At 51.6% G+C, this 14,649-nt stretch overlaps 1 protein-coding gene across 2 annotated transcripts in view; it reads left to right on the top strand.

Annotated features, from left to right (window-relative positions):
- Positions 1 to 14,649, top strand: part of MYO10 (myosin X) — a 194,132-nt gene that overhangs the window by 97,138 nt on the left and 82,345 nt on the right. For both annotated transcript variants that reach the window (XM_041749479.1, XM_041749478.1), the window contains exons 5-9: positions 6,897 to 7,031; positions 8,172 to 8,296; positions 8,773 to 8,786; positions 8,906 to 8,990; positions 9,793 to 9,896. In XM_041749479.1, coding sequence (XP_041605413.1) covers positions 6,897 to 7,031; positions 8,172 to 8,296; positions 8,773 to 8,786; positions 8,906 to 8,990; positions 9,793 to 9,896 — 463 coding nt within the window. The remainder of the gene's footprint in view (positions 1 to 6,896; positions 7,032 to 8,171; positions 8,297 to 8,772; positions 8,787 to 8,905; positions 8,991 to 9,792; positions 9,897 to 14,649) is intronic.

Below are 14,649 nucleotides of genomic sequence, written 5' to 3'. Positions count from 1 at the left end.
AACTCGGTGGGGGGGCTACCCGCTGGTCTAATCAGGTGACCGTGAATCATGATGACTTGCAGCTCATCCAAATGAAGCTATTATTTAGTAGCTTTTAAAGCAGGGGGAGCTTTGAAGCGCCCCGTTCCCAAGAGAGAAACTTGCCTTATGACTGGCAGCCCTGTTTGTAGGCTCTTGCAGGCGACCTCCCCAAAGCTCAGAAGTCAGAATATCAGATCCCCGTTGCAGCGTAATACGGAACAGGATGCATTAAGACCAGCGGGAAGAAAGCAAGCGTAGTCATTTTTAAGAAGATCAAATTGTACCTGAATATTTGCCATTGATCATTGCTTGTGTTCCTTCCCTTCGATGGGAGAAACGAGAGGATGACTCACGTATCACTCGCTAGACAGAGCGGCTGGGGAAGAACGCGGTAAATCCAGTGAGGTCATCGTGCGTAAGTGTGAGGGTGTCTAATAAAACGGGAGGGGGTCGGCATTTTCATGCCAACGACCGCAGTATTTAAAAATAAGGTGGGAGGCGGAGGCGGAGGCAGAGGGGGAGTGGATCCCAAATAGAAAGCTCCCATTGTGTGACTCCGGCGTGAACGGAGTAACTGTATTTATCTCAATTAACCCAGGAAACAGCGTCTTTAAGAATAGAGTGCTCAGGAAGGTATCTTGTTTCATAGATCTTGCCAGCTCTTTTTTTTTTAAGTGGAGGCTGGGGCTGTGGGAATCAGAGACCTTGAGTAGAGAAATAGACCTTCCTGTCACCGAGTCCCTGTAGCCGGAGCCGTTTCCTCAGGCGGGACCCGCCCCCTGCTGGATACAACGCGTTTCTCTACTTTGAGAACATTTTCTTATGCAAAGACCCTTAGGGCCAGAACCTAGGCCTGCTTGGAATCAGGGCTTCAGAGAGCAGTTTCCCCCTGGCCTCACGAGCCTCGGCCCCTTGGCCCAGTTCCCCAGCGACGTGCGGGCGATGCCAGGTGTCTAGGCTTCCGGTCCAAGCTCCTCGAGTTGGCCTCGCTTTCATGGCTGTCCTCTCTCCTCAGCGCTAATTCTATCTTTTTCTGCACATTTAAGTAAATGCTTATGCTATTATGGTCTTTATATATTTAAGGGTCGCCCGGGTGGCTCAGTGGGTGAGCATCTGCCTTCAGCTCAGGGCGTGACCCCGGGGTCCCGGGATCGAGTCCCACATTGGGCTCCCCGCAGGGAGCCTGCTTCTGCCTCTGTGTTTCTGCCTCTCTCTCTCTCTCTGTGTGTCTCTCATGAATAAATAAGTAAAATCTAGAAAAAAAAATGTTTAAAACTCGGGGTGTTTTTCCATCTAACTGGCAAGAGCAGCATTTGATTTCGGTTGATCTGGGACATTTCACATTGACTTGTGCCCCTCGTATGTTGATGGGGCCCGCGGGGCGTAGCGTGTTGTGGCCTATCGGTATATGCGGCCTTTTGAGATCCGCAGCATAGGGCAGGCCTGTGCCTCAGTCCCCGTGGGACCAGGGCAGTGTCGGGGGCCAGCGTTCCCGCCGTCAGTCTCCGCAGAGATACGCGCAGCAGCCGTGCCGTCAGGACCTTTGCATGTTTCGGTTTTCCAACACGGGGTGGATTAGGCACCTAATGGATAATCAGGCGTCCAGTCTCTTTTCTGTTTCTAGTAATATGTTTATAAATGGTCAAATTGGCACAATGAACACAGCCTGCGGCCGGGGTCAGCAGGGCACCAGCCTGAATAAGACGACGCGGGCTCTGGCTCACGTGACCCGGCAGCTCACGGTGCTAGACTTTAGCGGTCAAAACAGTCACGATGGTAATAAAATCCAGTCAAGGGATCCCTGGGTGGCGCAGCGGTTTAGCGCCTGCCTTTGGCCCAGGGCATGATCCTGGAGACCCGGGATCGAGTCCCACGTCGGGCTCCCGGTGCATGGAGCCTGCTTCTCCCTCTGCCTGTGTCTCTGCCTCTCTCTCTCTCTGTGTGTGTGTGTGTGTGTGTGTGTGTGACTATCATAAATAAATAAAAATAATAAAAAATAAAATTTAAAAAAAGGCATTGACCAGAGAGCTGAAGGTCAGGGTCAATGTTCCTAAAAAAAAATAAAATAAAATAATAATAATAAAATCCAGGGGATTCCTGGGTGGCGCAGCGGTTTGGCGCCTGCCTTTGGCCCAGGGCGCGGTCCTGGAGACCCTGGGATCGAATCCCACGTCAGGCTCTCGGTGCATGGAGCCTGCTTCTCCCTCTACCTGTGTCTCTGGCTCTGCCTGTGTCTCTGGCTCTGTCTCTCCTTCTATCTCTCAAGAATAAATAAATAAAAAATCTTTAAAAAAAAAAATAAAAAAAAAATAAAATCCAGTCGCTGCCTTTAGGACCACCTTGTCCGACGGGAAGAAACTGATGTGACTGATCTCGATAGCACCTGCCAGATGCTGTCACGGAAACATGTACGTGGCTGCTCCGAGAAGGTGGCAGTCAGTCCTCAGGAGGGAATGCAGACAGTACTTAGAGGACGTGAGGTGTGACCAGGAGGCAAAGGCCGTGTGGGGACCTGGCGGGTGTGGAGGGGAGGGGCGGCCGCGGAAGCATCTGCAGAAACAGATACTCGGAGAAACAAGGGTAATCCGGGGATGGAAGGTAGCCTGTGGGGCTGTGGGGTCTGCTAAGGGACATGAAGGGGCTGGAGAGCAAAGAGAGGGAAGTGACGTCCGTCCACAGAGACTGCGGCGTCCGATCCTCGGACAAGGGGAGCCGAGGCTCGGAGCCGTGTGCGGGGCCCAGGCCTGGGCTCCAGCCCCACTGGGCCCTTTCGGAGCGGCAGCCTCCGTCCGGGGGCCGGCTCACATTTCAGGGCTCTGCCCTGCTGGCTCAGACCCAACAGCCGAATCCCAGGGACTCAAAGCCTTGCCCACGTCTTCAGGCCGCCCAGCGAGTAGCCGACGGAGGTCCTGAGAGCGTCCTGGGAGTTGGGGATTTGACTCCCGTGGGATAACGGAGGCTGGTCCTGGTCGGCAAGCTCGTCTGTGAAGGGCGGCTAGGATGTGTCACGGCCACGCACCTCTGCCCTTGAGCGTGGAAACACTCCCAAGCAGCGAGCCAAGCAAAGTCCTGGCCGTGCTCCGATAAAACTTTATAGAAACAGGCGGCAGAGCCGACTTGGGGGTGTGGTCTGTGGACAGCGGCACAGGCCCGTGGGCGTGCATGAAAGGCCCACACATCAGGGCCGTCGTTGACCCTCCTGCCCCTGACCCCTCAGTGCCTTCCTCTCTACTGATCACTGGCATTTCTAGCACATTCCATCCTTTGAAGAAGATGTGCAGCTGTTCCACAGCCTGATAGACCACGCAGCCCCCCACTGCTGTCCACAGGGCGCCATGCCTCTGGGCGCCCCTCGCTCATCCTCGCCTGCTTGTGCTCCCCCCGGCCTCGCCCTCCACCCCCGCTCGGCCGGGCTCTCCTCTGAGGTCCGGGCAGTGACTTAGGTGCCCCTGGGGGACCACCGTGGGCATCTCAGGGTGCATCCTGAGCATCTCCCAGAAACATGTCTGTCCCTTCGCATCCCGTTGTCAACAGTGGGCGCTGCATCCTACCAGGTGGCACGCCGAGACCTAGCCATGCCCCTGGGACTGCGAGGCCCTCTCTGTGTGCCCCCCCACCCTGGCCTCCATTCAGGAGGAATTCCACGCGGTAAAGCATGTGGCCCACGTACGCAGCTCGATGGGCTTGGCATCGTGTGCACCTGTGCTGTCGCACTCGCCCTGGTCAGCCCGCACCCTGCTGGCAGGCCATCGGCCGTCCCTGCCTGTCTCTCCCCCGTCTTTCCCGGGGCCTCTCCCCATGTCGCTGCTGCCCTGCTCGCTACCCTTCTGCCCTCCCCTCTCCCCACCGTCCCCCACCTTCAGTCGCCTGCGGACCCCTACCGCGTGTAGCCTTGAACCTGATCCCCAGGCTCTCCTGCGGGACAAGGCCTGGTGGTGGATTCGGCCTCCAGAGAGGCCTCAGAGCTCTTAGCAAGGCCTGTGAGGCAGCCGCTCGGTGCTCTGGCTTATGTCTCTCTCTCTTTCGTGGTTGTGTTGGTTTGTTTCACCAGTGGACGCCCGCTTGGGTTCATCAAGACGACCCTGGGTGCATGTCTGCGATCACACCAGAGCCCAGGCAAGGCCTGTGGTCGCCTGGTCTGCTGAGACTAATGTAGGACTGGACACGAGTGGGGCTTGCTGGGGTGATGGCTGTGGGGCCACCGTCCCGCCGCGGCCATGGGGAGGACACGCGGGGAAGGGCGGGCACAGCCTTGTTGGGTGGGCTGGGTGGGAGCGGCGGCCCCTGGGCCTGAGCCCAGCACCGGGAACCAGTGGGTGGAAGTCAGCCCGGCCGGCGAACATTCGGGAGCTGCCCTGTCGTGTTTGCGCTCCTGCGCTTGGCCCTGTGGTTCCATGGGGGTGGCCGCTGTCGTGAGGCCGTCCCCTTGGCACCGGCCTGGAAGTCAACCTGAGGCTGTCTGCCCTGGGCTGGTGGGCTCCCTGCAGGTGAAGGGCCCCAACACCGCTGTCTGCATGCCCCCCTCCTTGGGTGCCTGCCGACACCCCCACCTGCACGTGATGGATGTGCTAGAGGGGCTCATGAGCCCAGGAGGAACCCCTGTGCTTACCAGGCGATTCATGCTATTTAGAAGGTTTACCAGGAAAGGATGTTGCAGGAGGACACAACCACGCAGGGGCCTACCCTGGGAGGGGGCCATGGGCCCTGGGCCGTGGGCCCTGCGTCCCTCTGTGCACCCCGACACCACGCGTGGTGTGGCCTCCTCCTTCCCACGGAGGCCAGCTGTGGGAAGCGACTGAAGCCCCCACTTCCGACCCTGTGGGTGGTCCCCCTGGAAGCAGCCCCCAGCTTGGGCGCCCTAGCCACTTTCCTAAAGTTGCCTCCCTACCGTGACGTCTCGGGTCCGATTACTGTCACCGTGGAGCAGCGATGGGGGTGTGAGCCCCTCTGCATCAGAGGGGACTCTGACAAGGCTGAGCATGTCTTGCTGTAAGCGATCCCGCCAGCACATGTGCATGGCACGTGCATCACGTTCATGGAGCCCCACGGACGGCTCACCTGAGAACGCCGTGACTCCTGGTCCTCGCCACCTTACTGCCCTGTTGGAGACCCCGGTCCAGGGCGTGGCCAACTGCTGGTTCCCAGCTCAGGCCGGGGTCTCCGCTGTGCCCTCCGAGGCGCTGGACCCAAGCCCTGCAGGAAGCCCTGTGCTCAGGGGGCGTGGGGCTGCGGGGATCCTCCCACCCCCCTCTGCCCCTCCACACGTGCTCTCAGCAATAAACCCTACAAAGAGGTGAAAGAGCGGTTGGTGTCCTGGGCTAGGGGACTGCGCTGAGCCTGTGGTCCTCAAGGCAGTGACCCCCACCGCGTGCCCCCTCCTGCCTGGCGCACGTTCCCCTGTGCGGGTCAGCCTGCCCTCCCCCAGAACCCCCGGAGCCTTCACCTCCGCCCGTTTGTGAGCTCTCCGCCCCTGGCATCCGTGTCGCTCTGCTGCGCAGTCCCGTGCTTCTGGATCACGGACACGGAGCTGGTGGTGCAGCCTGACGTGGGCGCCTGCAGACGCTCTGGGAGCGCAGGAATCCCCAGGCACATGCTCCTCCTCCACGGCCTCCAAGACCACACGGCCTTGACCCTCCATGGGAGTGTCTGTGCCACGGTGGGCTGGAAGACCAGGGTCACGTGGAAGCGCTGCCTGTAGAGCACCCGCCGTCACCTTGACACCTGGGGACACGCGTGTGCTCTGGGTCTTGGCGGCTGTGAGCTGTGTGCTCGTCCTCATCCTGTGCCCTGTCGCTGCAGCATGTCCTGGGCCGTCGGGCCGATCACCGCTGCTGTGTGGCCTGGGGATGCTGCTCTCAGCTGTGGTGGTTCCTGCACCGGCCCGTGGGGGCCCCTGGGAAACTCCTGGGAGTCCTGACCACTGGGCCCCAGCCCTGTCGGAGCCGCTTAGGGGCAGATTAGGGGATCCGCGTGGGCAGCCAAGTGTGAGAACCCTGGCACGTCTCCATTCCTATCTGTATTTTATCTCTGTTTCAAGTTTTAATTCTGTATCCAAAAAAAAATGTACTTAAGGAAGATGCTTGGGCAGGGGCTGCTCTGCCTTTGGCTCAGGTCATGACCCCGGGTCCTGGGATCGCCCCACAGGCCCGGCTCCTCCGCTTCTCCTCCTCCCTCTCCCTCTGCTGCTCCCCCTGCTTGTGTCTCTCATTTTTTCTCTCTCTCAAATAAAAAAAAAGATTTAAGATTTTTTATTTTTATTTTTTTTTTTATTTTTTTTTAAACTTTTATTTATTTATGATAGTCACAGAGAGAGAGAGAGAGAGAGGCAGAGGGAGAAGCAGGCTCCATGCACCGGGAGCCCGATGTGGGACTCGATCCCGGGTCTCCAGGATCGCGCCCTGGGCCAAAGGCCGGCGCCAAACCGCTGCGCCACCCAGGGATCCCTTAAGATTTTTTTATTATTTATTTACTTATGAGCGACCCAGAGAGGGAGAGAGACACAGAGGGAGGAGGGGGGGCAGCCCCGGGCAGGGACCCCAGGATGGCGCGGGCCGCAGGGCAGAAACCGCTGCGCCCCCGCTGCCCTCTCTCGGATAAAATCTTCAAAAAATCCACAGGAAGGGGATTCGGAGACGATTCGGTGGGAAACGAGGCCGCGGGTGGCTCAGTGGGCGCCCAGGCTGCTGCGTGCGCGGGGCGGGGCGGGGCGGGGCGGGGCGGGACGTGCTGGGCACCGCCGGGGCCGCTCCCGCTGTGGGGGGGGGGGCGAGTCCCGCTGCCACTTCCGGGGCGGGGGCGGGGGCGGGGGCGGGGGCGGCCGCTGGCCGGAGCCTGAGCAGCCGGAGCCTGACCTGACGGCGCGCCCCGTGTTGCAGCGGCGAGAGCGGCGCGGGCAAGACGGAGAGCACCAAGCTGATCCTCAGGTTCCTGTCGGCCGTCAGCCGGCAGTCGTCGGAGCTGCCCTCCCGGGAGCGGGCGTCCAGCGTGGAGCAGGCCATCCTGGGGAGCAGGTACCGCGCCCCCCGCCCCCGCCCCCGCCCGCCACTGACCCCGGGGCCCCGGAGCCGGCCGCGGGGCGCCCACTCGCCCTGGAGGCCGCGTCCGGAGCAGGAGCGCCCGCGCCCCCTCAGGCCCGTCAGGCCCCTCAGGCCCCGGAGGCGGCGGCGCGGCCCCTCAGGCCCTGACCGGAGGCGCAGCCCCCCGCCCGCCCGCCCGCCCGCCCGCCGGCCGCCAGCCCGGGACCCACGGGGAGCCGCAGCCCGTTTCCCTCCTGGGCGTTCGCGCGTCTCCCCCGTGGCCGTGGCCGTCGTCGAACACACGGAACGTGAGGCGCGGCCGAGCGTGTGGGCCCGTGTCCAGCACGCGGCGACCCCGACAGCCGCCTGGACGCCGCGGCCCGGGAGGAGGCCTCGGGGCGCAGAGCCCGAAATCCGTCCCGGGTCCTTTATAGGAGATCTCGCCGCGGCCCTGTCCGGCCCGACTTCCATTTGGGGAAGGTCCGGCGCTTACTCCTAAGCGAGCCCCGGGGCAGGCCGCCAGCGGCTGGAACGCCCGGCGGGGCTTTGTCGGTCCCGAAACCCGAGTGGGAGCCTGCCCCGCAGCCCCGCGCCTGCGCTCAGCGTGGGCCCCAGCCCCTTGGCTCGGGCGGGGACAGGCGTCCCGGCCCCTGGCCCCCGCATCCTGAGGCGGCCTGCGCTTGCTCGTGGCCTGCCCCAGCTCCGGTCAGATGCACGCGCCTTGTGACCCCTCAGCAGCTGCTCTGAGATCTGGCTCTTCAGTAAACAAACGCAGTCGCGGCCACCCTGGTCACCCAGGCCTTTCCGCTTTCAGATTTTTCCCGGCAGTGGCGGATTTTGACATTTGTGAGGCCCGCTGTGCTGTTGGTACATCTCCCCTGATGAGCACTCTACTCCTCACTTTTTTTCATTAGTGGTTGAACTACAATGAGGAGCGGTCTGGTAGGAGCTCCGGGTGTACGTCACAGGGATGAGATTTTTGTGCCTTATGAAATGATCCCCCCGGGTAACTGGTTACCGTCGGTCACCGCCGCGCGCGGTGATGACAGTGTTACTGATAGGTCGCCTGCGCTGAAATTACATCTCCTGACCTGTATGTTGTGTAACTGGACGTTGTCCTTACGTCTCTCACAGCCCCATCATGGAAGCTTTCGGCAACGCGAAGACGGTGTACAACAACAACTCCAGTCGCTTTGGGAAGTTCGTTCAGCTGAACATCTGCCAGAAGGGAAATATTCAGGGCGGGAGAATTGTAGATTGTATCCTGTTTCATTTAGGTCCTGTCGTTAGTATCTGACCCTATTAAGTACAAACTTGGTTATCATTAAGGACAGATACCGTGAAACATTTCAGTTATTGCTTAATATTCTCTGTGTGACCTACTAATTATCCCTTTGGAAACTTCCGAAAGTTTTTCTTTCCTTTTGGAAACTTCGGATATCATGTTCATAATCTGGAAACGTGGAGTCATCCTGAAGCATCAGGCGTTTGCTGATTGAAATCGATTCTGTTAGATAGTTTGGCACCTCCTAGGAGGCCATGTGTCCTGTCAGAAAATGGGCTTATGTGAACTAGTCTGTGCTTTGTTGGCTCATGTCTTGGCGCTGGAAGTCTCAATGCCAAAGGAGCAGGGATTTGCGATGATTTGGGTGACAAAGGATAGAAAATTAAGGACCAATTGAGCATGCCCTATCCTTGTTTTGTTCCTTGACTGGCCATTGCTTTTCACATGAAGATTTATTAGAAAAAGTGAGTAAACATGATTTAATTCACGTTTTCTTCTATTGATAATAATTTCTGGAAATTACTGGTTTGTGTTCATGAAATGGAGGAATCGTCTCTGAGAAGAAATCTGATTTATCCCACAGAACCGAGTAGTAAGACAAAACCCCGGGGAAAGGAATTATCACATATTCTATGCACTGCTGGCAGGGCTACAACATGAACAGAGAGGTAAGTGAGTGTGTGAGTGTGCGACCGGCAGAGAAATACGGACTAGCAACTTGTTTTCCCTGAAAAGCCATCAGTAAGACATCTCCTTGGGCTTCGTTGGTGAAGGTGTACGAGAATACTGAAGATGCTGAGGCCATCTCATTTTATATTATTTTTTTAGAGATTTTATTTATTTTATTTGACAGAGGGAGAGCACAAGTAGGCGGAGCAGCAGAGGGAGGGGGACGTGGGACACCCCCGTGAGCAGGGAGTAAGTGGTGGTGGACTAAGTGGGGCTCCATCCCAAGACCCTGGGATCATGACCTGAGGCCAAGGCTCAACCAACTGAGCCACACAGGTGCCCCGCGGAGTCCATTTTACAGCCAAATAATGTAGAGGGAAAATCACCAATAGAGAAATGTTAAATTTTTGTTTTTGGAATCTTGGCACTTTTCTAATTTATAGAATATTAATAAAAAATATATAGTGCATATTGTATCTGGTTTACTCTTAAACCGTACTCAAATACAGTTAATTTTTAAACATGTGATTTTTAAGAGAAAATAATCAAAATAGGATTCTTATTAGTTTTTCAAGAATATTTGCTATACTTATTTTCTTTCTTTAGAGAGCAAAATCAAACCGACTGAGCCACCCAGGCTCTCTTAATTTAAATCCTTTTTATTTTCTCTAAATGATGACTAGACTGTTAGCATAGAACTATTTACATACTTTATTTTTTTAAAGTTACAAAGTGAGAATTCTTGGATTGTGTCTTATCCTGGCCAAGTACTGATTTTATGTTTTTCTTTGTCTTTTGTAGAAGAATTTTATTTATCTGTACCAGAAAACTACCACTACTTGAGTCAGTCTGGATGTATAGGAGACAAGACAATCAGTGACCAGGAATCTTTCAGGGAAGTGATTGTAAGTTATTTTCTTATTTTCCCCTTATTAAGAGTGACAACCTCAAAAAAGAAAAGTGGCATTTCATTCCTGTTTCAAAAAAAATTTTTTTAATGAAAATAGAAGTAATTACATTTGCACCACTGTATGAGAAAAGGTACTTTCTTCTTGTTCCGAATCATGGTAAAGAATGTTCCAGACTGGAAGAGGATCCTCTTTCTCTGGAAGGTAGATGAATATCCGTGGCATTCGGGATAGGTACATGGTGGGTTAACTTGGAACAGTGTATTAAAATATGTGTGTGTGTGTGTGTGTGTGTATACATATATATTTTAGGCTTGGCACTGGAACCTACCAATCTTTCTTTTTTGAGCTTTTATGTATATATATATATATATATATATATATATATGTACATATATTTTTATAACAGTTTCTACAGCTAAAAACCTGTCAGCCGTTAGACCCGGCGACTGTTAGGATCATTCTGACATCCGATTCTGACGGCAACAGTAACAGTAGTCACCTTGCAGCTCTGAGCTGTGGATACCTGTGGTCTCTTACAGTTTTCTGATATCACAGGTGTTTGTTCTAAGGAACATTTAGGAAGCCTGGTCATTGAGCGTTACTAACATCCCCTCCATTGGAGGATGGCCAGTAGATTTTGCCAGTGCAATCTCCATTCCTTTGCCAGGATCATTGCTCCAGCATTGGATACGGTGGATCTAGGCTTGATTTCATCATCATACATGACATCGAGCACTTGTTTTATGGACTCAAGTGAGCCACATCTCTCGTTGCTCTTAACCCTGTGAGGGTAGGAACTGTGGCTGTCTTACACTCTATACCTGGGAGAAGCTGGTGCCCAGTCTGACCGCACACAGTACCAGACAGAGCCAGTCTAAGTCCAGATCCCAGGCTTTAATCCACAAGGCAGGGAGGCTGTACCTGCTTCCGGTACAACATCCCAGATTGTCTGTCGAGTTCTTGTCTTCACAGTTGTCAACAGTTCTATACTCCACATCCCCATCCATTCTTCTAGATTGTTCAAAAAATGCCTTGTGGAATGATATCAGGGTCTTTTTTTTTTTTTAAGTGAGTATATATCATACATCCTTTTCCTAGGTCTTAAATGGAAAATGAAATTAAGAACAGCATTGGCTAGAATATCCTCTTCCCCTCTGTCTCCCGTTTATCCTGCATTTATAATGCAGAGCAGTTTCTCTTGCCACATCTCCTTTCTTGAAACTGTCAACAAAACAGCCCCCCTGCTGACAGCACCTTTTGCCGAGCACCCTGGACTGCATGGGAATTGGCCCTGAGAATTGGATTTTATGAAATGTTTTTTAAGCATTTTAAGTTTTCTTTCCCAATTTTATTTTGCCCCTGGATTTCTATCACTACTCAGACTTTCTCTCTTCTCAATTCGTTCATTATTGTCTTTACTGTGTGTTAGAATAAATATGAAAATTCATTTTTGATGAAAAGGGTAAAGAAAGAGGAATTTTATTTTCTTCTTTCTTGAAGCTGGAGAACAATGCTTCATGATAGAAGGAACTTGTTGCAGGAGACAGACTCCTAACTGTCCAAGAAGTAGCAGGTCTCCTACTGATTTCCTCACTGACCACTAGGGTGCACTGGGCATCGGGTCCTCTGCTTACCCTGAAAGCGCCGGAGAAGCGACTCTCTTGGCTTTCCTCCGCTTTCCTCTTGGGACTTCATTCATTTTCTGATTCAGAATTGTTTATTCCTTTTGTTAGCCTTCACGTAGACTTTTGGGGTGCGCCCTGCTTTCATCCTTTGCTAGCTTTTGTTATTGAAAGAGTGGGTTTTGGCATTTAAAATCTGATCTTACGATGAAAAGATATCCTCTAGAAAGGAAGAAAATTGTGCATGACATTGATATAGATGTACACAACAAGCGTACATGTATTCCCTTTATAGATTCTTAACTATTTACTTTCTGATTACTTTTAATGTCAACCTATTAGAAATGTCAACAAAAAACTAGTGGCTATTTTTTTAAACTCAGGAACATGTAATTATTATTTAACCTTCTGGAAGGTCTCAGTGCAGTCAGAAAAGAAAAAAGAAATGTGTACCTTTTCAGAAAAGAGGAAAATACTCTTTTCTCTAAAAAGTAGGATTTTCTGTCTTTATTATTTTTTTTTCCTCCCTTTACTTTAACCTGCAAGAATCACAGATTGGGGGAATGGCTTCAATAATTTGTCATATCCAGGGCAGCCCGGGTGGCTCAGCGGTTTAGCACTGCCTTCAGCCCAGGGCGTGGTCCTGGAGACCCAGGATCGAGTCCCACATCGGGCTTCCTGCATGGAGCCTGCTTCTCCCTCTGCCTGTCTCTCTCTCTCATGAATAAATAAAACCTTTAAAAAATAATGACAATATCCATCAAAATAAGGTCCATTACAGCAAGCAAAACGTACACTCCAGTATATTTAATGACATGGAAAAACCTATTTTATAATTGAGGGAGATAAGTTGCAATACTAAATCTTTTTATTTGAAAAAGCATTTTATGTATAATTTAGGATATGTGATAAATAGCAAGAATATTCTCTCATGAGGCAGAACTCTAGGATTTTATCATTTTGTGTTATATATTTACAGTTAATACATCAGCTTTAAGGATTATATAACTTTGATTACATTCCTAAAATCGCAATTTCTGTAAAATAAATTTCTAGAATCCTGAATATCCTATCAGTACCAGCCAGCCCATTGTTCTGCCTTATGCAGTACTCCATAACAGGAGTGACACAGGAATGGCGAAAAAGAAACCCTGAAGTCTTCAGGCTGAGGTTGGTTTTATATAGCAACATGTTTGAGCACCTGCTGTGTGCCCAGCACTGTTCTAGGCAGCAAGGAGACTGCAGTAAATAAGCCACATATCATCCCAGTATTCTGCTGAAGAAGGAAACATGATTGGACTGTATTGTACTGTTGTTTTTAATGTACTTTGTCTCTCAGTATTTTGGTTCTTTAAAAAAAGATTTTATTTATTCATGAGAGAAAGAGAGAGAAAGGCAGTGGGAGAAGCAGGCTCTCCATGGAGCAGGACTCTGGGATCATGACCTGAGTCCAAGGCAGATGCTTAACCAACTAAGCCACCTAGGCACCCCTCTCAGTATTTTCTTCCAAAAGCAAATACCACTTAAATCTGCATCTTCGTATTTCAATTGTGTAAAGCTTCTTTTCCCAGTGGTTTGGAGATCAGAGGAAAGGAGCTATATTCCATTAAGACTGAAGGACATTTGTTTGCAGAATATGTTGACATGTTCATAGAGAGAAATTCTTTTTTTTTTTAAGATTTTATTTATTTGAGAGAGAGAGAGAGAGAGAGAGAGAGAGAGGCAGAGAGAGCACAAGTAGGGGGCAGAAGGAAAAGCAGACTCCCTGCTGAGCAGGGGCTCGATTCTAGGCCCCCAAGGATCATGACCTGAGCCAAAGGCAGATGCTTAACCGATGGAGCCCCCCAGGTACCCCTCTTGTACACTTCTTTTAAAATTTTTACTTATTTAATTGAGAATCTGCTTTATGTGTTTTTAGAGTTCATCATTGCCACCACTTGGCAGGAATATAAATAAATGCCTGTAAAGTAGCCTGGGTGGCTTTAGGGGACCTGGTTCTTCCTGGTGAATGTATGCTGAGTTTCATAGCCATGTTTTTATGGAGTTATTTCAAGTCAATAGGAGCAACTAATTTATTTTATAGCCTGTATTTGACCCACTAGAATGGTGGCTGATAATATGTGTGTGAAGTAACAGGTGTCTTTGGGTGATAATCTTTTCAGTTCTCTTACTCCACAAATGTTGAATGTTTATAGCATGCATGGCTGTGGACCAGGACTGGGGTTTCCGGACGGTATTGGCTTTCCCAGGTATATCGATGGGTTTTTAATGGTGTCAGCCCATGTATATGAATGCAGAAATTCATTCCACATGAGTCAGATTTTATTAAGATTTAAATGGACATCTTTATACCTCAATTTTGCCAAGATGGAAACATCAATCTTTTTCAGTGGTGGAGAACTTGGGAGCATAAGCAAATCTTATAAAACAACATGCTGTTGCCTAATATAACATTACATGATAAATTATTATCGGTTTGTTTACTTGCAGTTTGCTATGCCCAGAATAGCCTCTTTCCCCCCGTTTCAGTGGCACCATTTGTTCAAGATTCATCTGTGGTTCCTTTGCCTTGAATGGCACCTCCACACCTTACAGCCAACTGCCCGAGACCCTAGATGTACCTTTTGGCAGTAAAGCTCCTGAAATTTATCCCACTTTTCTATTCATTTCTAGTATGATGAGCCTGGCTTCCTTTGATTCTTCATGGCTGAGACCAGATCACATATTGTCACCCCTCCCCTTCTCCCCACCCACTTCCCACGTTCCCAGACACCTATCATTTTTTATGTTGCCTAATGAGTGTATTGAATATATTTTATTTTGTTCCAGTTTTATTATAACTGAATTTCTGTTTAGTGCTTCTGAACTATACTGAGAACTTCCAGCATGCTTTTTAAGTCTTGGAGCCGTATTGTTGAGAAAATAAGACCATGATAATAAGCTTTAAAGTGGTTACTCTTGCCCAAGGGACGGAGATTGCAACTGGAGAGATTGTAAGCAGGACAGAAGGACATAAAAGTAGAGGCTCTTGTTGGCAGTTCCGGCGTGCGTGCCCAGGCTGCTGGTAACCGGGGCGGCCGTTAAATGACCCCGTGGTCTGATGAATGCGATTGCTACTTATCAGC

Source organism: Vulpes lagopus, chromosome 3, assembly GCF_018345385.1.
Source record: "Vulpes lagopus strain Blue_001 chromosome 3, ASM1834538v1, whole genome shotgun sequence".
NCBI classification, from domain to species: Eukaryota; Metazoa; Chordata; class Mammalia; order Carnivora; family Canidae; genus Vulpes; species Vulpes lagopus.
This window is presented reverse-complemented; position numbering and strand designations above follow the sequence as displayed.